This window comes from Cervus elaphus, chromosome 20 (genome assembly GCF_910594005.1).
Source record: "Cervus elaphus chromosome 20, mCerEla1.1, whole genome shotgun sequence".
NCBI classification, from domain to species: Eukaryota; Metazoa; Chordata; class Mammalia; order Artiodactyla; family Cervidae; genus Cervus; species Cervus elaphus.
In genome coordinates, this window is record NC_057834.1 from 71273552 (window position 1) to 71295706 (window position 22155).

The following is a 22155-nucleotide window of genomic DNA, read 5'->3' on the forward strand; positions in this document are numbered from 1 at the left end:
AAAATTAAGCAAAATTGAGATAGGGGAGGTGTTGCCTTTATGGTAAAACTAACTGAATAGGATGATGCTATCTCTAGCCCGCCACCTTGAGCCCCTGGGCGTCCACTCCTCTCAGGATCACGGCGTAACCTGAGGTGATCACCCTCAGCTACTCTGGTCACACTGAGATCTGTGAAAACGTCTAGAAAAGTGAAAAGCCTGAGTGTTGGGAAAGAGGAGAAAAACGAAGACCCTATATTCAACTTTCTGTACAAAGGTACCTTTAACTGGCAAACACTTTCAGTAGCTGCGCATGTGCAACAGAAACATTTCTCTCGGCGTTTCATAAAGAAAAACGGCGATGTATGCCACTGGCCTCAGGTGGAAGTCACAAAGTTGGTAAAGCTGGAACACCTGCTAACTTGGGCACTCCCGGGTTTTTAGGGCGCATAAGTGGCCTGACATTCTCATGAGCTGCAACCAAACTTCTCCAGCGCTTTAATCCGTGAATTTCAGTTTATGCACTGGCTGTAGGTTAGCAGAAACCCCCCGGAAGCCAGCGGAGCCGTCTGAGGCCGGGCTTCCGCCTCTGGCCTTGAACTCCTCCCACCTCAAGCAAGCCACGCCCATCAAGACGCCCACTCTTCGAGTTTGAGTCTCGGGAGATCCCGTAGTTTTGAACTCTGACCGCTCCTGCTGCCGGCACCGGGATAGCACGCATGCGTATTTTCTTTGAATGGGTGGTGCGCTTATCCTCGCGGCGGCTGCAGGAGCCCTGGCCTTGCTGCTGCTGGCAGTGCGGCTGTGGGTAGTCCTGAGTCCTCGCGCTCCTGTGCCTCGGCGGTCTCTCAGCCTCTTGGTAGTGGCTGGATCTGGTGAGTATACGGGCCGTGACTGGCGGCCTAGGGTCGGAAACTACAAAACCCGGTGTCCACCGCGGCGCTGTTCGCGGCGCCTGTAGGACGTTCTGCAGCTTTGCATGCTGAGATTTGTAGTTTGTCTGCGTGATTGGCTCAAGTCAGCCCAGTCTGGGCAAAACGCTGGTTTGTTGTCAATGTGCCGCAGGCCGCGCGTTTATTGACAAATGCGTAATTTACACTTGTCTGTAATAAGCTTTTCTGTAGCGTATATTTTTCTAACAAAGTAATTATCAGTTACCAAAGATGACACAGAAGCCTCTTGATGCAACATGAAATTTCCCTGAATAAACATTGTTGTTTTGCATTATTAATCTAGACATTTGGGATTTAATTTAGGAATCACAGTTACTGCATGAAAAACGAGACAAACCGAATCGTCGCATTTATAAGTATACATATACAAAATCTGCGAGTGTAGAAGCAATTACCTACTAACAGGAGAACAACACACACCTCAGGATGTTGTGTCAGGGAATGAACAACAATCTGTACAGTCAGATAATGCAATCTAAACGGAATCGGCCAACTCTGTAGGCGCTTACAAGTTTAAATAGACAGCTCTGAGAGCCATACATACCCACACTATGTACATACAGAAATGCCAGAAGATTGCATTCAGAAAGATTATTATTTATAGTATTAGCAAGTGTTCTAAACCTATGTTCACGTGTAATTCATTAGTTTATTCACTTAATTGTTTTGAGCCATGGGAGAGAGGGCAGGCAGTAAACTAAGCCCTGAAAATAACAAAACTGATTAATGCTACTTGCTGTGGAGTGCTGTGTCCCAAGTGCTGAAAGGTGTGAGGGAACAGCTGTGAATGAAATGGAGAATATAGAAAAACTAACAGAAAACAAAAACCAGAATGGATCCTTGCCACAATGAGAGAAGTGCTGTAACCTGGGAGTAGAAACTGCTTTGTGAGTTCACACTGGGCATCACTTTATCTGAACCTGAGGCAGGAGGCTTCCTGGAAGAAGTGATGTCTAAACGGATACTTGAAAGACTAAGAATTAGCCAGATAAGGGAGAGCTGGGTCTTTGAGGTCTGGAAAGATGTGTAAAGAAAGCCATGGCACTTGGGATGGCCAGATGTGAGAGAGCACTCCTGCAGTGAGTCGGATGTGGCGAGGTAATGATCGGAGAGGGTATTTTAACACCCCCCAAACACAGACAAATAGAGCAAGGGACACTACTCCACTGCTTCCTACAGTGTAATCATTAGGATCACTTACCTCTAAATTAACATAATACCGGAGTTAAATCACATCTCTGCCACTTACTAATTTGGTGATCTTGGGCAAATTAGTTAACCTCATTGAGCCTTCTATTTCCACTTTGAAAAATGTGAGTTAGGAAGAGCTGAGAGAGTAAATGTAGTGGTAAAGTGCTTAGCAAAGTGCTTGGCACATAGTAATACATTTAATAAGTGATGACTTTTGATAGTCCTAGTAGCAAAGGGATCTTTTAAAGAATTTTTAAATGGAGAGTGACCCAGTTGAATCTGAGCTTTCACAGAGATTATTCAGCCTGCATTGTCAAGAGAATGTCTTGACAAAGACTGAGGTAGGGAGACAAATAGGAGTCTTTTGAATGTTTCAGGTGACAGATGACAGCCTGACTGGGGTTGATGAGTGAGGGGATGGAGAAAAGTATATGCATTTAAGTGAGATTTAGGAGATAAAATCACTGGACTTGTGGGTTGGAAGTGGAGGGTGATGGGAAGGTAGGCTCAAGAGTGATGTCTGAGTTTCTGGCTTGAGCAAATGGATGGAAGAGTGAATGTTCGAGCCATTCACTTAACATCATTAGATTTGGCAGACTGGGAACCAGAACTAAAATTGAGAATTTGTTTGGCAAGTGGTGCCCTCTGTCATTCAAACCTTCGAGGGTGTGAAGAGTCAAGGACCTCCAAAAGTCATCCAAACCAAAGAAAGATTTGTAGTTAGATAAATAATTTAATAGTTCATGTCCAAAATTTAGGGTGGGGAAGGCATTTTCCTTGTTTACCCTGAATACCAAAAAATGCTTAATCTTACCATAATGCATCACTTGTTTAAAGAATACAGGTCAAAATTACTATTTGTCTTTGAAATACCATATGTTTCAAAGACATGTGACCTGCTTAGACAATTTGAGATGTAATATTAAATTATCTGTCATTGGAGGTACAGCAGTAACAAAATAAAAGCCCTTGCTATCATGGTGTTTACCTTCTTTTGGGGCAAGGGTGGGGGAGACCAAAACAGAAAAAAATGAATAAACTATATAGTTAGTTACAGGCAATAAATACTATGATGTAGAGAAAGGAAGTTGCATTTTAGATAGATTTGTCAGGGAAAGCCTCTTTGGGGAGATGACAGATACCCAACAGCAAGGACACCAGAGTGGCTGGGGTAGACTGCGTAAGGTGGGGAGGAAGCAGATGACGCCCAAGAGCTTACAAAAAGTCTTTTATTCCATATGAGAAGGGGAGCCCTTGGAGGGTTTTGAATAGAGAGAAATAACTTGATCAACTCTTTTTAATAGGATCACTCTAGAGGCTGTGTTGAGAATAGACTATAGTGGATACTTAAATAGACAAAGGCAGTGAGGGGAATAGACCAGGAAGCTATAGTCATAATCCATGTAAGAGAGGTGTGGTTTGGACCAGGATGCTTGCAAAGGAAGTTAGAAGTGATTGCATTCTGGGTATCTTAAGATAGAACTGCGATCTTAAGATAGAACTGAGAGGATTTCATTCCCAAAGAATAAATCTTAATGAAAGAGTAAAATGGAAGACAAAGCCCATCATTTTAATGACTTGATTCAGTAACAAGGTTAAATTTTCAAAGAATGTATTCAGTGAGAGTTTCCTTTAAAGAAAAAGGAAAAAAGACCATGAAAGCAGGTAAAATGAAGTCTTAACTGCAGTGGAAGATGTTGTGTATATTAGGTTTTATCCTTAATTGTTCCAGCTGTGAAAATAAGTACCTACTTTGCAAACTACCACACTTTTTCAAAGTTAAAAATTCTAAGATGAGTATGAGATGTATGAATTACTTGCATAAGAAGATGGGTGACAAGTTATGGACAGAGGCGCCTGGTGGGCTACAGTCCATGGCGTCACAAAGAGTCAAACATGACTGAGCAGCTAACACTTTCATTCACTTTCACAGAAGAAAATGGGTGACAAGTTATTAAATTACAGTATGATTCTAATTCCCATTATATTTACTCTGTGCTGACTTTATTTCTATATCTAATTCCTTCTGGGATCTAGAGAGTAATCTTTCCCTTTCTACTATAAGAAAATATATGTGCTTCGAGAAAACACATACTTAATTTGTTTGATTATCCTATTTGTTTGTTTGTATCTCTATTGAAAGCTTTCTTACAACAGGGAGGTGAGGCAAGGGGAGCTTTGTAGCATGACCAGAAGCAAAGAAGAGGTAACAAATAAGATGAACACAGAGAATGTTAAAGACATCAACCTGGCTGAGGCCAAGGGATTGTGCAATTAAATAGATATGATAAGGCTCATTCTTAAGAAGTTCAATTGCCTTGCTTAATTGGCATATAGTTAATGAGATAAATAAATGTTCTTTTGATTTCTTTTCCCCTGAAAGAAACCTTAATGAACACGGTTGATTTTTAAATTCATGGTTTTAAAATTAAAGTGTTAAAAATTTGAAGATTGTACAATTTCAGAAATTGAACACACAGTGGTTGGGTGAAGTCTGGTAAATATTTGAGGACCTGCAGAGAGCTGAGACCTCTGTTGGGAGGTGTTGAACAAAAGCCTTCCTTAGAAAGATCTGAGCCCTGGCAATCAGCGCTCATGCCTGCCTAATATTACTTCACAACATGGAAGCCTTCAGCAGCTGCTTCCCATTTTCCAACCTACTTTGCTGACCTTACTTCACCCTCATCTTTCTTCCCAGTGTTCCCACCAAGCCTTGAACACCCATCCCAGATCTTGCCTTCTCATGTCCTAATGATCCCACCCCACCCAGTGGCACCCCTATACCTGTCTGCCCATTAGCTTCACTTTTAAGTCATCTCAGCCTTTACCAGGGATCTTCTCTATGCTGAGGGCATTGCTTTTCCTAACAGTTTGCTTGCCCGTCCCCCTCATTTTAATGTTTTTTGCTGTCTTGTGTCACTCTTTATATACCTGTGTGTGTCTTGCCCCTCTCCCATCAGACTTCTTGATAACAGGACCTGTGTCTTATACCAGGCTTCCCAGGTAACACAGTGGCCAAGAATCTGCCTGATGCAGGAGACTTGAGACACAGTTTTGATCCCTGCATCAGGAAGGTCCCCTAGAGAAGGAAATGCTAACTCTCTCCAGTATTCTTTCATGGGACAATCCCATGAACAGAGGAGCCTGGTGGACTACAGTCCATGGGGTCGCAAAGAGTTGGACACGACTAAGCCACTGAGCATGCGCAGTACAGTGTCTTATACTTCTTCGTACCTTCTTTGGCTAGTACAGTAGCATGACTTACTGCTGGTGCTGATTTTATTTTTATACATTTATTATCCTCTTCCCCCATATAGAAGTAGTATTTGTACAAGGGCACAGATTATTGTTTCCAAATATTCCTTCTGTATTTTGAGAAATGCACAAAACTTAGCATTAGGATAACATCATCAGATGGACATGTCCATTACAAGTTTCTTCATCTTAGGCCTTCCAATATTTTTTCCCAGGTGGGCATACCACTGAGATCCTAAGGCTGCTGGAGAACTTGTCCGATGCTTATTCTCCTAGACATTATATCGTTGCTGACACTGATGAAATGAGTACCCATAAAATAAATTCTTTTGAACAAAATCGAGCTGATAAGAACCCCAGTGCTACGGTAAGTAATGATTTCTGTGTCTAAGAAAGTTACAGGTTGTATATTGAATTTAATTCTCTCATGAAGCAATTTCATGGCACTTCAGTGCCCTGCTCACACAATACAGTCACATGTTTACTGCGAATGAAATATAGTGCCTTTACTACCCAAAGATAAAAGCTTCTTTAAAATAAACCTTCAGATAAAAATGGTTGCTAATTTCTTATATTCTTTTCTTTTAAATAGAGAATTTTTTTTTTTTTTTTTTTGGTAATTCCAACTGCAAAAATTGTCTTATTTATAATTGCATACATTGAAGCATCCAGTTCATGTGCTTATTGGCTCTTCGTTAAAGTTTTTTTTTTTTAAGAACACACCAAAGTGTAATTCTTTTTAGTATTTGTTTATTTGGCTGTGCTGGGTTTTAGTTGCAACGTGCAAACTCTTGGTCGTGGAATGTGGGATGTAATTCCCTGACCAGGGATTGAACCTCAGCCCCCTGCATTGGGAGCATGGAGTCTTAGCCACTGGACCATCAAGGAAGTCTCTCATTAAAGTTCTTTATCAATGTATTATGTGTATTGATAATTTATCTGTTACTACTGTTTATCCTTCCAATTGTATCTGCCTTTAAAATTACTTCTCAGCTCCTCATTGCTCACTTCATTTTAGCATTTTAGTCAGAATTTGGGGTAAATTGAAAAAAAGTGAAACTATTTTATCAAGGAAAGAAACCAGAGCTGTTCTTCGTTAGATTGTCTCCATCGTTCCCTTTCTCTGGTACCTGCCTGGCCATGGAGCTCCAACAGGTAGTTCAGGAATGGACAGGCAACCCAGCTCAGGCCACTCAAAGTGTTCCTCTGGGCTCTTTGGACTTGAGGACCCTGAGAATGGAAATAGTCTTTCTTCAGGGGCTTCAGTTCTATGAAAGAGAAAACTTGGAGAAAAGCAGTCATGTTTTCACCTGCTAGCTAAAGACCGACTGCATTTATAGCAAACAATGGGCTTCCCTGGTGGCTCAGAGGGTAGAGCGTCTGCCTGCAATGCGGGAGACTCAGGTTCGATCCCTGGGTCAGGAAGATCCCCTGGAGAAGGAAATGGCTACCCACTCCAGTACTTTTGCCTGGAAAATCCCATGGACAGAGAAGCCTAGTAGGCTGCAGTCCGTGGGGTGGCAAAGAGTCGGACACGACTGAGTGACTTCACTTTACTTTACTTTATGAAGTTAATATACAGGAAGAGCAAGATGGAAAAGCAGATGGAGAGTCCTACCTTCAGTTACTCCAGAACTGCCCTCATATGGGCCCTATCGTTGTTCTTATCTTTCTTGAAAATCAGGATGCACTAATGGGTAACTCACCCTCCGCTGACCTTTTTAGCTAGTTAAACCTTGTTTTAATTATGATTTGGTCACTTGTAAGCGTGATCCCTCGCTGTGTGCATGCATGCTAATTCACTTCAGTCGTGTCCGACTCTTTGCAACTCCCTTCTCCTCCTGCCCTCAATCTTTCCCAGCATCAGGGTCTTTTCAAATGAGTCAGCTCTTCACATCAGGTGGCCATCCCTCACTTAATGCACTACTAAAATGTGTTCTTGGAAGATCCCGGTCAAACAAGATTGAAATCCACCCGCTATTATTCAGCCATAGTGAAATATGTGGTATGGGATGAGCCAAAATGCTTCATTTCTGTTTCAGGACTCAATACTGTGTTAGTTTCCTAGTGCTCTTATGACAAATTACTATACACAGGGTGGCTTGAAGCAATGGAAATTTATTCTCTCAGTCCATTTGTGGTTATTATAAAATAATGGCTGTATTCTGTATAATATATCCTTATAACTTATTTATTTCATGTGTAGGAGTTTAATCCGTTCTCCGACTTGCCCCTCCCTCTTTCCCTTGCCCCATTGGGAACCACTAATTCGTTCTCTATATCTGTGATTCTATTTCTTTTTTAATTATATTCACTAGTTTATTTTTTAGATTCCACATGTGATATTATACAGTATTTGTCTTTCTCTAACTTACTTCACTTAGTATAATATGCTCCCCAAGTCGATGCATGTAGTAGCATTTGGCAAAATTTCGTTCTTTTTATAGCTGAGTAGTATTTCATTATGTATTTGTGTGTGTACACTACATCTTCTTTATCCATTCAGCTGTTGATGGACACTTAGGTTCCTTCTCTATCTTGGCAGCTGTATATAATGCTGCTGTAAATCTTGGGGTGCATGTATCTTTTTGATTCAGTGTTTTTGTTTCTTTTTTCAAATATATACCCAGGAGTGGCATTGCTGGGTCATGTGGTAGTTCTGTTTTTAGTTTTGGAGGGAACCCTCCATACTGTTTTCCACAATAGCTGTACCAATGTACATTCTTACCAACAGTGTATGAGGGCTCTTTTTTTTTCCACATCCTCACCAACATTTGTTATCTGTGTTCTTTTTGATGACAGCCAGACAAGTGTGAGGTGATATCTCATTGTAGTTTTAACTGATATTTCCCTGATCATTGGCCATCTGATCTTTTCTTTGGAAAATTGTCTGTTCAGATATTCTGCCCCTTTTTTAATCAGGTTGCTGGGCTTTTTTTTTTTTTTTTAATTTGAGCTGTTTATATATTTTTGGATATTAACCCCCTATTGATCATATATTTGCAGATGTCTTCTCCTATCCCGTAGGCTGTCTTTTTATTTTGTCAGTGTTTTCCTTTCACGTGCAGGAGCTTTTAACTTTCATTAGCTTCCATTTGTTTATTTTTGCTTTTGTTGCCCTTCTTAGGAGACAGATCCAAAAAACACTGCTACAATTTCTGTTGAGAGTCTTCTGCCTATGTTTTCTTCCAGGAGTTTTATGGTTTCTGGTCTTACATTTAGGCCTTTAATCCATTTTGAGTTTATTTTTTCTACCTGATGTTAGAGAATGTTCTGATTTTATTCTTTGATATGTAGCTATCCAGCTTTCTCATTGCCACTTATTAAGAGACTGTCTTTTCTTCACTGTGTTCTTGCCTCCTTTATCCTAAGTAATCGGCCCTCAGTGTGTGGGTTTATTTCTGGGATCTCTGTTCTGTGCCATTGATCTGTGTGTCTGTCTTTCTGCCAGTACCATGCTCTTCTGATAACTGTAGCTTAATGGTATAGTCTGAGGTCAGGTAGCACAATTTCTCCAGCTCTTTCTTTCTCAAGATTGTTTGGCTGTTTTGTTGTCTTTTGTGCTTCCATACAAATTAAAAAAATTTTTTAAGTTCTGTGAAAAATGCCATTGGTCATTTGATAGAAATTACATTGAACCTGTGGATTGCCTTGGGTAGCATGGTCATTTTAAGATTATCAGTTCTTCCAATCTATGAACATGGTATACCTTTACATCTGTTTATGTGGTCTTCAATTTCCTTCATCAGTGTCTTATAATTTTCCAAACACAGAACTTTTTCCTCCTTAGGTAGGTTTATTCCTTGGTATTTTATTCTTTTTTGTGCAATTGTAGATGGGATTGTTTCCTTACTTTCTCTTTCTGATAGTTTGTGATTAGTGTGTGGAAATGCAGCAGATTTTTGTATATTAATTTTGTATCCTGCAATTTTGTCATATTCATTGATGAACTCTTAATAGATTTTTGGTGGTGTCTTTAGGATTTTTTTTTGGGGGGGGGGGCTTCCCTGGTGGCTCAGAGGTTAAAGCGTCTGCCTGGAATGTGGAAGACCTTGGTTTGATCCCTGAGTTGGGAAAGATCCCCTGGAGAAGGAAATGGCAACCCACTCCCAGTACTCTTGCCTGGAGAATCCCATGGAGGGAGGAGCCTGGTAGGCTACAGTCCATGGGGTTGCAAAGAATCGAACATGACTGAGCGACTTCACTTAGGATTTTTTACATATAGTATCATATCATCTGCAAACAGTGACAGTTTTACTTCTTTCCAGTTTGGATTTTTTAATATCTGTTTCCCTGCTGATTTCTGTGGATAGGACTTCCAACACTGTGTTGAATAAACATGGTGAGAGTGGACATTCTTATCTTATTCCTAATTTTAGAAAAAATGTTTTCAGTTTTTCACTTTTGGGTATGAGCTTAGCTGTGGACTTGTCATATATGGCCTTTATTATATTGAAGTGTGTTATCTCTATGCCCATTTTCAATATCATAAATAGATGTTGAAGTTTATGAAAAAGTTTTTCTGCGTCTATTTAGATGATTGTATGGCTCTTATGCTTCAGTTTGTTAATATGGTGTATCATATTTATTGATTTGCAGTTATTGAAAAATCCTAACATCCTGGGATAAACTTCACTTAATTGTAGTATATCATCCTTTTAATGTATTGTTAGAGTCAGTTAGAGCTAGTGTTTCATTGAGGATTTTTGCATCTATGTTCATCAGTAATTTTGGCCTGTAATTTATTTTTTGTGGTATCTCTGTCTGGTTTGGGTGACAAGGTGATGCTGACCTCATAGAATGAGTTTGGAAGTGTTTCTTCCTCTGCAGATTTTTAGAATAGTTTGAGAAGGATAGGTGTTGAGTCTTCTCTAAATGTTTGGTGGAATTCACCTGTGCAGCCTTCTGATCCTGAACTTTTGTTTGTTTGGAATTTTTTTAAATTATTGATTCATTTTCATTTCTGGTAATTGATCTGTCCATATTTGTATTTCTTCCTGATTCAGTCTTGAGAAGTCATGTAAGGGTTTTAGGAATTTGTCCACTTCTAAGTTGCCCATTTTTTATTGCCACATAGTTGTAATAGTCTCTTAAGATTCTTTGTAGTTCTGCGGTGTAGGTTGTAACTTCTTTTTCATTTCTGATTTTATCGATCTGGGCCCACTTTCTTTTTTTCCTTAATGAATCTGGCTAAAGGTTGATCAATTTTGTTTATCTTTTCAAAGAACCAGCTCTTGGTTTCATTGGTCTTGTCTTTTGTTTTTTAGTCTCTATTTCATTTATTTCCACTCTGAGCCTTTATAAGTTCTTTTTGTGTGTTAGCTTTAGGTTTTATTTGTTTTTCTTTTTCTAGCTCCTTTAGATTTGAGCCTAGATTTCTTATTTGAGATTTTTCTTGTTTCCTGAGGTAAGCTTGTGTTGCTGTAAATGTCCATCTTAGAACTCCTTTTGCTGCATCCCATACGTTTTGGATCATTGTGTTTTCATTTTCTTTGTCTTCACATATTTTTTTTTATTTCCTTTTCCATTTCTTCAGCAATCCATTCATTGTTCAGTAGCATAGTGTTCAGCTTTCATGGGTCTATGTGTGTTTTGAAGCTTTTCTCTTAGAGTTGACTTTTTTAGTCTGATAGTAGTGTAGTAAGAAAAGATGCTTGATAGGATTCCAGTTTTCTTAAATATACCAAGGCTTCTTTTGTGTGAAGCTTGTAAGGTATCCTGAGAAATGTTCCATGTGCACTTGAAAAGAATGTGTATTCTGCTGCTTTTGAATGGAATGTTCTGTAAATACTCCTAAGTCCATCAAGACTGTTGTGTCTTTTAAGGCTAGTCCTTTTTTTATTAATCTCCTACCTGGTCTGGATGATTTGTTCATTGATGTGAGTAGGGTGTTAAAGTCCCTTCCTATTATTGTTGATTTTTCCCTTTGTGTCTGCATTTCTTTTATGTATTTCTTTTATGTATTTAGATGCTCCTATGTTGGGTGCATATGTTTATATCTTCTTAGAGCAATCTCTTGATCATTATATAATGTCCTTCTTTGTCTCTTGTAACAGTGTTTATTTTAAAATCTGTTTCTTCTGCTATTAGTATCACTACCCCAGCTTTCTTTTGATTTCCACTTGTGTGGAATATGTTTTTCTATCACCTGATTTTTAGTCTGTGTGTATCTTTAGATCTGAAGTGCATCTTTTGTAGGCAGCTTTTTTTTTTAGCCACTCATTGTCTTTGATTAGAGAATTTAGTCCAGTTAAATTTAAAGTAATTATTAATATGCATGTTCTTATTGCCATTGTGTTCTTTGTTTTGTAGGTCTTTCTTGTTCTTGTTCTTCTTTTGTTCTCTTGTGATTTGATGACTGTCTTTAGTATTAGGTTTGGATTCTTTTTTCCTTTTGCATGAGATATATATGTGATTATGATTATATATATGATTATGATTTTTTATATATATATATAATCTCTTAGGTGGTGGTTGGTTTCAGTGTAGGTGTGGAGGCTTTTGGACGGTCACTTATTACTTGAAGTTCCATGTAGTCAGGAGTTTTCTGGTGTTCTCAGGTTTTGGGCTTAAGTTTCCTGCCTCTGGATTTCAGTTTTATTCTTCCTGTAGTCTCAGGACTTCTCCAACTACACAGCACTGATAATAAAACTTCTAGGTTAATGGCGAAAAGATTCTCCCCCGTTAGGGACACCCAGAGAGGTTCACAGAGTTACATGAAAAAGAGGAGAGGGAGGAGGGAGATAGTGTTGAGCAGGAGGAGAAAAAGGGGGACTCAAGAGGAGAGAGACAGATCTACGCAGTTGTCTGTTCCCAGAATGTTCTCCGTAGCCCAGACACCCACCAAGATTCACAGAATTGGATTGGGAAGAAAAGGGGAAAGGAGGAAATAGAGGTGTTCTGAGGTAGAAAACAGAGAGTCAAGATTGGGAGAGAATAATCAACACACTCCTGAATAAAAATGGGAACTGAATATTGGATTCTTAAATGTTCACAATTTATATCATATATTGAAAAACAAAAATTAAAAATCTAGAGTAGAGATTAGACTCTTAAAAATACTATATTAAAAACAAAAACCAAAACACACACAAAAAAATTTTTTTAAATATATATGAAGTTCAGTTTAAAAAATAGGGCTTCTCTCTTTTTTTTTTTTTTTTGGTAAGGTTATAGTGTATTGAAAATGAAAATTAAGGAGTAGTAGAGGAGTACTAGAGGACTTTAAAAGAAATAAGAGCAAAAGAAAAATAGAAAATAGAAGAGAAAAAGGAGAAAAAAAGAAAGAAAAAAAAAGATTTTTCCCTAATGAAAAAAAATCGTAAAAATCTATGAAAATGAAAGTTAAGGAGTGATGGGGGAGTAATAGGGAATTTTAAAGGAAAATAAAAGAGAAAAAAGAAAAAATTTAAAAAAAAATTTTTTTTCTTATTAAAAAAAAAAAAAGTAAAAATATATCTAGGAATTTCTCTGGAGCTGTTGAGGTCAGTGTCGGTTCGGCTCAGTTTCAGGTATCACCTCGTTCCAGCTTACACTTAGGGATTTTAATCTGTTGCACCGGTCCCTTCTGAAGCGGTTCCCTTTGTTTATTTGGCTTCTGTTTGCGGTTACTTCAGAGCCCCATTTCCCTGACACAGGCGGGCGGAGGTGGACTCTTATTCAGGTAGCTAGTTCTGTCGCGCTGCTGGGAGGGGCTGACGCTGCGGGGATGGGCTGGCGCTGCCGGGAGAGGCTGGCGCTGCTTTCTCGGTCTGCGCTGCTCAGGATCCCGGCTGCTCTATATGGAGCGCGCCGCGCGCAGCTCCCCTCGGGTGCTCCACAAAAGCGCGGAACAAAAGGCTGCATCCGCTCTTGTGCCTTCCCCGTCAGAGCGGTCCAGGCAGCCAGGAGCTTGACAGGCGCACTTTCCCCGGGTGGAGCGCGCCCCCTACCTTCCGCGGTCCCAATCTCGGTTTCCGCCGGCGCCAGTCCGGGTGCATGCGCCTTCTGCCCTCCGCGTCCCCAGCCCCAGTCCCCGCCCGCGTCGGGTCGGGTGCCTGCGCCCTGTGTCTCGCCGCGACCTGCTCCCGCCTCCAGCGGGTCTGGGCCGGTCCGCAGTCTGCGAGCTCTTCTCTGGACTTTCTCGGTCCCTTTGTTCTGCAAACGGCCGGCAGCGTGTTCGGGCCGGTCAATTTTCTCTCTCTTCCCTGCTCTCCCACAGTTCAAGTTGACAACTCACAAAAGCTCCCTCCGATTGTCCTCAGGGCACTCAGGCCCGGACCCTGCCCCAAACAATGCCGCCCGCTCCTCTCCGTGCCGCCCCCACTTGCTGGTGGCGGATGCGGGTGTCTGGGGCACTTTTCTGCTGAGAGTTGCTTTTAGGCACGTAATCTGTGGGTTTTATTTATTGTTTCCCTCCCAGTCAGGTTGCCCTCCTAGATTCAAACACTTCCCCCAGGCCCGACAGTGCGAGGGTTTCCCGGTGTCTGGAAACGTCCTCTAAAGACCCGCTTCCCGGTCGGATCTCCGTCCTTAGCTCTTTTGTCTCACTTTTTATCTTTTATATTTTGTCCTACCTCCTTTCGAAGACAATGGGCTGCTTTTCTGGGCGCCTGATGACCTCAGCTAGCCATCAGAAGTTGTTTTGTGAAGTTTGCTCTGCGTTCAGATATTCTTTTGATGAATTTGTAGGAGAGAAAGTGTTCTCCCCGTCCTACTCCTCCGCCATCTTGGCTCCTCCCCTACATATATATATATATATATAATCTCTTAATTTCAACTGCATTTTAACAACTTTGCATTTGTATTCTCCACCCCATGGTAACTCTTTTTGATATCATGTTTTACCAGTAGTTGTTTAATGTATCTCTTATCTGCTTATTGTGGGTATAGATGGTTTTATTACTTTTGTCTTTAACCTTCCTGCTAGCTTTGTACATGGAAAATTTCCTACCTTTACTGTATTTTTGCCTTTGAAAGTGAAAGTGAAAGTGGCTCAGCCGTATCCAACTCTTTTCGACCCCATGGACTGTATGGTCCATGGAGTTCTCCAGGCTAGAATACTGGAGTGGGTAGCAGTTCCCTTCTCCAAGGGATCTTCCCAACATAGGGATCAAACCCAGGTCTCCCACATTGCAAGCAGATTCTTTACCAGCTGAGCCCCCAGGGAAGCCCAAGAATACTGGAGTGGGTGGCCGGAATGGAGCTGCCATTCGTTCACATGAGGAAGACTAGTGAGAGAACAGTAGAGCCGAGTGTGAGGCACCGGTAAGGATGTGAGCAGGGATGCTGACTGCGCAGCTGGGTGTGTGAGTCTGAGGGTGAAGGAAGCTGGTCTTCAGCGTGAATTTTGGAGTCACCTGTGTGTGCATGGTAGTACTCAGAATGAGAAACCGTGATATCACCCAGGGATTGAATGTAGTAAGGAAATAGACGACAGCCAAGAACGAAGCCCAGAGCACTCTAGGTTTCAGATATAGGGGAGCTGTTACTGTTGTGAAATGATCACCCATCAGTTTGTCGTTCCCCAGTAGGCCTCTGCTCCAGAACCTGAGGAGGGCAGCCCAGAACCCAGCTCTAGGTTTCTGGCATCATTAGGTCCCCCTTTCCAAGCTTCAGGGTCACAGACTGCTCCCATTTCATTTTCTTCTTGCTTCTAGCAAGCAGAGATTTCCCTCCTTTCCAGTTCAGATAAAATTATATTTTGTTGTGTATCTTGCAGCATTTTAATCTATTTATAGAAGGGTTTGGGTCTTGGTTTAAGTCAGAGTTTTAATGTATCCTCTGTATAGATGCCTATTCTACACTGTCTGTGTTAATGTTTAGTACATCTAATAAATAGCACCCCCTACCTATCCAATTTTCCTCACTCTTTAAAATCTTTTATAACTGTGCCAACTGCAGTTTCCTAGCAGTTGATAATACTCCTGCAGTTAAAGGCCTTGACTGTCTCTTATTAGTCTAATTTTTTTTCAGACTTCTTAAGTAAACCAGAAACTCTGTTCCACTTTAAAGCATTAACAATAATTGCACTCTGTGCCTGGGTGGGGTGTCTCATCCATATCACTCAGAGCACTTTAGGAATAAAAGTGCATCAAGTCCCACTTGGTTCTGGTAAGAAGCCAAAACCTGCATTTTCATCACAAGCCCGCTCTTCTAAAAACATAAAGAAGACCTTCCCAGAAACCACAAGATACAAATGACCTATTATTAATCACATATTGTTGCCCAAGTAGAATAGGAAGTTTCTACTCTTTGGTTAATAACTTAGTCTAATATGGAATTTCTAAATATTTTTGTTAGTTTTTAGAAAAATATTTAAATGTTAATATTTGTCTATTTATGCTAGATATAAATATCTAGCAGATTTTAAAGCTAAATTTTATGTTAATAATATAGTCTTATTATTGAACGGTAGAGATGACCTACTTTTGTTGCAGAAACCTCATTCAAATGCCTCCTAATTCCTTTGATTCAGTACATTTTTACTTGTATTTAACATCTCTAGGTACATAATTTATCTTATTTATAGTTACACAAGAGTGAAGAGAAATAGTTATTTCTGGTGCACTTTTAACTCCTCTCAGTCTATGTTTCCTTAAGTAGTTTAACTAGCTTTTGAAGAGAAACAGGCTTCTCAGGAGAGAAACTTCTCGATCCCACTCAAATAAAGCAACTGAGATTAGAAAGGTGAGGGGCAGAACGCTAAGTGAAACAAAAAACAAAACCATGTTTAGCTGTGAAATTACCTATGTGAAAAAAATCTGGAAAAGCCTTCTAAAGAAAATGTAATTTCCACTGGGATTAGCTCTAAAGTAAAGAGTGCCTAAAGTAATATCTTTTAGAAAAATTGGATGGTAACCTTTCCAGATAGAACCAATTACCAGAGCTGTATTATATAAAGGTAAGTGAAGAATCACAGTAGAGCTTCTTCCCGGAAAGCAGTCATGCACTTGTTGGCCTGTGTTTCAGCAGGAACATCCACCCCTCTGGGACACTGAAGGAAATAAGAGTCAGGGCATTGCACTGTAGATTCTGGTTCATTTTTTTATTTGCTTCTCAGTCTGCACCTTATTTGTTAACCACCCGGCTTGACAACCATTACTCCTTGTAATTTCTGTTAGAGCCTTCAGATCGTATCAGTAAAGACAGAAGTTCAGTGACACTCAAATAAAACATTTTTTGAATACACATAAAAATTAAAAAAGTGGCCTTTTTTCATATGTAAAACAATAATAGAAGTTTCTGAAAACTGAGTTGAAGGGTTAAAAATTAGGGTCAACCTTCTTTACTTTTGGGTCACTGACTAGATTTCTCACTACTCTATAGTTAAGCGTATAATGTTTTGCCAAGAAAGATCATTTGTTTATTTTGTGGGGGAAAAAAAAGAATATTCAGTGTGTGCCAATTCTGTACAAGACATGATGCTTCTGTGACTATTTCAGCATATCTTTATAATCAGTATGTCCCATAATTACCTGCTACAGGACTGTAAACAGTTATTTTTCTGTTTCTTTTCTTTTCCAAAAGTTTTGTTTGTTTCTAAATTGAAAAACTGTAAACAGCAAAGAAGTGTGGGAGTGAAAAATGGGAGTTTCCTGTAACCACTCCAGTCTCACTGTCTAGAGGGAAACACTGTACCAGCTTGAGTCATATCCTGCTGGTGTTGCTTTTTTCCTCCTGTTATACATGCACTTATAACAAAATGTTATGAATTATGTGTGCACATATATACGTAACTATATAAACAGGAGTGGGAGAGCAGAGCATGGCTAGTTCATAAATCACACCCTGTATATTGCTTTCAGCTTTTTTGTTCTTTTAACTCTGTGCCTAGATAGTTTTCCATGTTGGTACTTGTAGGTCTACCTTATAATGCTTGGATATGTAGTATTGTTGTACCCTTTCCCTATTGCTGTTTTCAGTTTTTCATTGAATACTGCAGTAAACAGTTTCGAACTTACGTATAGTCTGCAAGTATTCTTATAACTTTCTAGATTTTCTGCAAATGTGAGTGTGACTTTGATTAGAAAAAAATTAAAAACAAAAAGCTCAAATTAAGTACCTTGCTGACATGGAAGGGCATGTCACCCCTTTGGCCCTGTAGCATTCTGCTAGAATGTTGATTGAATTCTTGATGTGAAGCAAATGCAGTAAACATATGAGAGTATCCTGTGGGGTAAACAAGTGTGATAGCTATCCCAAACTCTTACTCTTTTGGTCACTAAATGAAACCCTCCTGGCCCTCTCTTCATATTTTTCAATAATTGACTGAGCCAGGTGGTCCTGAACGCATGCTATGTTCAAACCCCCCCATGTGCTGCAGTTACTTTGAATTCTAGTTTTCTTATCTGCATCATATTCATATTCTTGGCTGCCTACATTTATTGTCCTAAAACACTGCATTGTACAAATAGCCTATTATTCTAACATATTTAATGATTTCCTTAATGTGAAAATGTGTATTTGGAGCCAAAAGCCAATCTCCATAAGAAGCATTCTTCTCCCTAGAATCAGGCCTGAAACAAGAATACCTGCCAGTTCAGTTCAGTTCAGTTCAGTCGCTCATTGGTGTCCGACTCTTTGTGACCCCATGCACTATAGCATGCCAGGCTTCCCTATCCATCACCAGCTCCCAGAGCCTGCTCAAACTCATGTCCATCGAGTCGGTGATGCCATCCAACCATCTCATGCTCTGTCATCCCCTTCTCCTGCCTTCAGTCTTTCCCAGCATCAGGGGCTTTTGCAACGAGTCAGTTCTTCGCATCAGGTGGCCAAAGTATTGCAGTTTCAGGTTCAGCGTCAGTCCTTCCAGTGAATATTCAGGACTGATTTCCTTTGGATTCTGGTTGGATCTCCTTGCAGTCCAAGGGACTCTCAAGAGTCTTCTCCAACACCACAGTTCAAAAGCATCAATTCTTTGGCACTCAGCTTTCTTTATAGTCCAACTCTCACATCCATACATGACTACTGGAAAAACCAAAGCTTTGACTAGATGGACCTTTGTTGGCAAAGTAACGTCTCTGCTTTTTAATATGCTGTCTAGGTTGGTCATAGCTTTTCTTCCAAGCAGCAAGAGTCTTTTAATTTCACAGCTGCAGTCACCATCTACAGTGATTTTGGAGCCCCCAAAATTAAAGTCTCTCACTGTTTCCATTGTTTCCCCATCTATTTGCCATGAACGGATGAGACTGGATGCCTTGACCTTAGTTTTGTGAACATTGAGGTTTAAGCCAGCTTTTTCACTCTCCTATTTCACTTTCATCAAGAGGCTCTTTAGTTCTTCTTCACTTTCTGCCATAAGGGTGGTATCATCTGCATATCTGAGGTTATTGATATTTCTCCTGGCAATCTGGATTCCAGCTGTGCTTCATCCAGCCCAGCGTTTCTCATGATGTACTCTGCATATAAGTTAAATAAGCAGGGTGACAATGTACAGCCTTGACATATTCCTTTCCCTATTTGGAACCAGTCTGTTGTTCCATGCCCAGTTCTTACTGTTGCTTCTTGACCTGCATACAGGTTTGCCAGAGGCAGGTCAGGTGGTCTGGTATTCCCGTCTCTTTCAGAATTTTCCAGTTTGTTGTGACCTACACAGTCAAAGGCTTTGGCATAATAAAGCAGAAGTAGATGTTTTTCTGGAACTCTCTTGCTTTTTTGATGATCCAATGGATGTTGGCAACTTGATCTCTGGTTCCTCTGCCTTTTCTAAACCCATCTTGAATGTCTGGAAGTTCACGGCTCACATACTGTTGAAGCCTGGCTAGGAGAATTTTGAGCATTACTTTGCTAGCATGTGAGATGAGTTCAACTGTATGGTAGTTTGAGCATTCTTTGGCATTGCCTTTCTTTGGGATTGGAATGAAAACTGACCTTTTCCAGTCCTGTGGCCACTGCTGAGTTTTCCCAATTTGCTGGCATATTGAGTGCAGCACTTTCACAGCACCATCTTTTAGGGTTTGAAATAGCTCAACTGGAACTCTATCACCCCCACTATCTTTGTTTGTAGTGATGCCTAAGGCCAACTTGACTTCACATTCCAGGATGTCTGGCTCTAGGTGGATGATCACAGCATCCTGGTTATCTGGGTCATGAAGATGTTTTTTGTATAATTCTGTGTATTCTTGCCACCTCTTAATATCTTCTGCTTCTGTTAGGTCCATACCATTTCTGTCCTTTATTGTGCCCATCTTTGCATGAAATTAGTCTTCAGTTTTTTGATTCAGCCCTCTACATAAGATGAAATAAGTGGTGTAAATATTGAGAAGGAAGAAATAAAGCCTTGTATTCTATAAAGTATATCTAGAAACCAAAAACAAAATCAGTTTTTAAGACTATCAAATAGAAGTTCAGGAAGGTGTCATGTGTGATCTGAATATGTGAAGCTTAGTAGCATTCTTATATGCCAGTTTTAACTATAAGTAAAGATCATAAGAAAAAAAAATCCCTTAAATATTAAGGATTGGGAAAGAATCTTGAATAAAAGGAAACAGTATAGACCCAATAGTGAAATCTTATTAAGAGACATTAGATTTGATGTGAATAAATACAGAAACATGTTTCTGGTGTATAAAAACTTAGAAAGCTTTTCAAATTTCCCCAATTTATGATGCAGTATCAGTCAGAATTCTGGAGTTTTTTTTACTTTGTTTTTTTATTCAATGCTAAATTTTTTTTTTTCCACTTGCCAGGCATTGTCATAGGCAGTTGGGATACATCAGTGAAAAAACAGGTCAGAAAATTCCTGCAATCATGAAACTTACTGTACTCAAGCTGGATCAGAAAGGCAGTAATACCAGACAGTGAATAAGAAAACCATACAGCCAGTTAGTAGGCAATCAGTGCTGGGGGATGATTGCACAAGAACTGGGGGTGGGGGTAGGGGTAGGGGATGAGAATTTTCACAAGGAGGAAAAATTTGCAGTTCCGATCAGGATCTTCAAGAAAATGGGAGCACCTGGGAGAAGAGCATTTCAGACAGAGGGTGTGGTCTGGAAAAGCTGCCGAATGGATGTTGGGGGAATGGCTGAGGGTCAGAGTGAGTGGAGGGAGGGACACCAGAGAAGAGAAGGAAGGGTAGGTTGGGGCCAGATGGTATGGGGCCTTGTAGGCCCGTGTGAGGACTTCCTCTCTTGCTCTGAGGAAAATAAGGAGCTGTTGGAAGGTGTTGTTCCAGAGAGTGACGTGGCCTGACTGCTATTTTAAACAAATCACTCTGGTTGCTGTGTTGCAAGTAGACTGTATGGGACAGGGTGGAACCAGGGAGGGTAGTTAGGAAGTGGGAGCAATCCAAGCAAGAGAGAGTATGGCTTGTATTACTAGGGACAGGAATAGGAGGAAATGGTTAGAATTTGGACTTTTTTTTTTTTTCCCTGAAAGTAGAGTAATAGAATTTCCCGACAGATTGGATATGAGTTGAGAAGAAAAGAGCAATCAAGCAGAAGTTGGGAGATGCTGTGAGTGGCCCTGGGAAGTCTATCAGTGGAGCGTCCTCATCTCCAAGTGTCTTTATAAATAATATTTTGTACCACCCAGATGAGTCAACAGCCTTACACCGGCTGGAGGAACCAGGATGCAACCTGGGATTCAAAGGGGCTGCCCAGGCCCACCCAGCACTGGTTTAAAACCATTTCCTAAGTCCTGTGCACTTGCACTCTCTCTCTTTCTTCTCTCCCCTCCCCCACTTCCCCTCTCACTCCTCCTCTGCCAACCCTAGAACGCCTTTCAAACTCCAGAAAGGATTCTACGAAGTCCTTCCAGGTGTTGAGGAACTTTTTGAAATACTAAGACTCTCCCTCTGCAGCCTCCTCGCCCCATGTTGCTGTCATTCCCTCATGCTGCCACGAGATGGCAGTGCACTGCGGAGCATTCCGCCCTTGGGCCCTGCCCGACTTCCCAGCAGGGACTGCAGAATGGATTTCTAATATGTATCGCACAGTAATCTGGCTTGGGGAAGATGAGGAGAGATTTGTCCCCAGTTCTTTTTTTTAGCAGCATCATATATCCTTTCTAGGGATAATATCTTTTCTTGAGTTTGGAAAGGCTCTAACTGGCTTTCTGGCAGTCTTTCCGTGTAGGGTGTGTCTTTAAAGACTTTCTTCACCAAACACCTTCTTGAGGTTGCAGTACTGTTTATTTGTTTTATACACTCTTTATTTGAGACAGGTAGAACAGCTCCCTAGAAGCCTTCTCAAAAGTAAAGTCCTTCTTGAAAATTATAAGTGGATATTAAGTAGTTTCTGTATGCAGAATTTGGACTGTGTTTTTATAAAGAAGTAAGGAAAAGAAATACCCTTAGTCTGAGGTTTCTTTGGTATAGTTGGACAGGCAGAGCATGAATACTGGAAACCTTAGGAATTAATTAATGAAAGTGTTAAAGGGCAGTGCTACTGACTAAAAAATAATATAGCACCAGGTACCTCTGGAGTATGGAGTACAGGTTGGGATGGGAAAGAAGCCTCATGGTTGAAGTCTGCCTAACTGCCTTGTCAGTTAGGCTCCCAGCCTCTCTGCCCTTCCCTGGTAGAAAACCCAAGGTTTATCCACCGGAGAGGTTAAATAAAGAAGTTTTGGTTTTGAAAACAACAAACCAAGTTGCAGATGAGTTAAGACATTGCCCTAAAAACTGAGAGCTTAAGGAATGTGTAGAACTACCCCTGTCCCCCCCATGCACACCACTTAGGTCTCCTTTGCCATCAGTTCATATGTTTGCCCCAGGCAGGAGATTAAACATTAACTTTGAAGAAACTGATTTGCTTTGGAGAATAGAACTATGTATTCCAACACTTGGGATTTTCCC

At 40.5% G+C, this 22155-nt stretch overlaps 1 protein-coding gene across 1 annotated transcript in view; it reads left to right on the top strand.

Annotated features, from left to right (window-relative positions):
- Positions 1-334: 334 nt before the first annotated feature.
- Positions 335-22155, top strand: part of ALG14 (ALG14 UDP-N-acetylglucosaminyltransferase subunit) — a 97419-nt gene continuing 75598 nt past the window's right edge. The window contains exons 1-2 of the mRNA XM_043876628.1: positions 335-854; positions 5594-5745. Coding sequence (XP_043732563.1) covers positions 716-854; positions 5594-5745 — 291 coding nt within the window. The 5' untranslated portion in view covers positions 335-715. The remainder of the gene's footprint in view (positions 855-5593; positions 5746-22155) is intronic.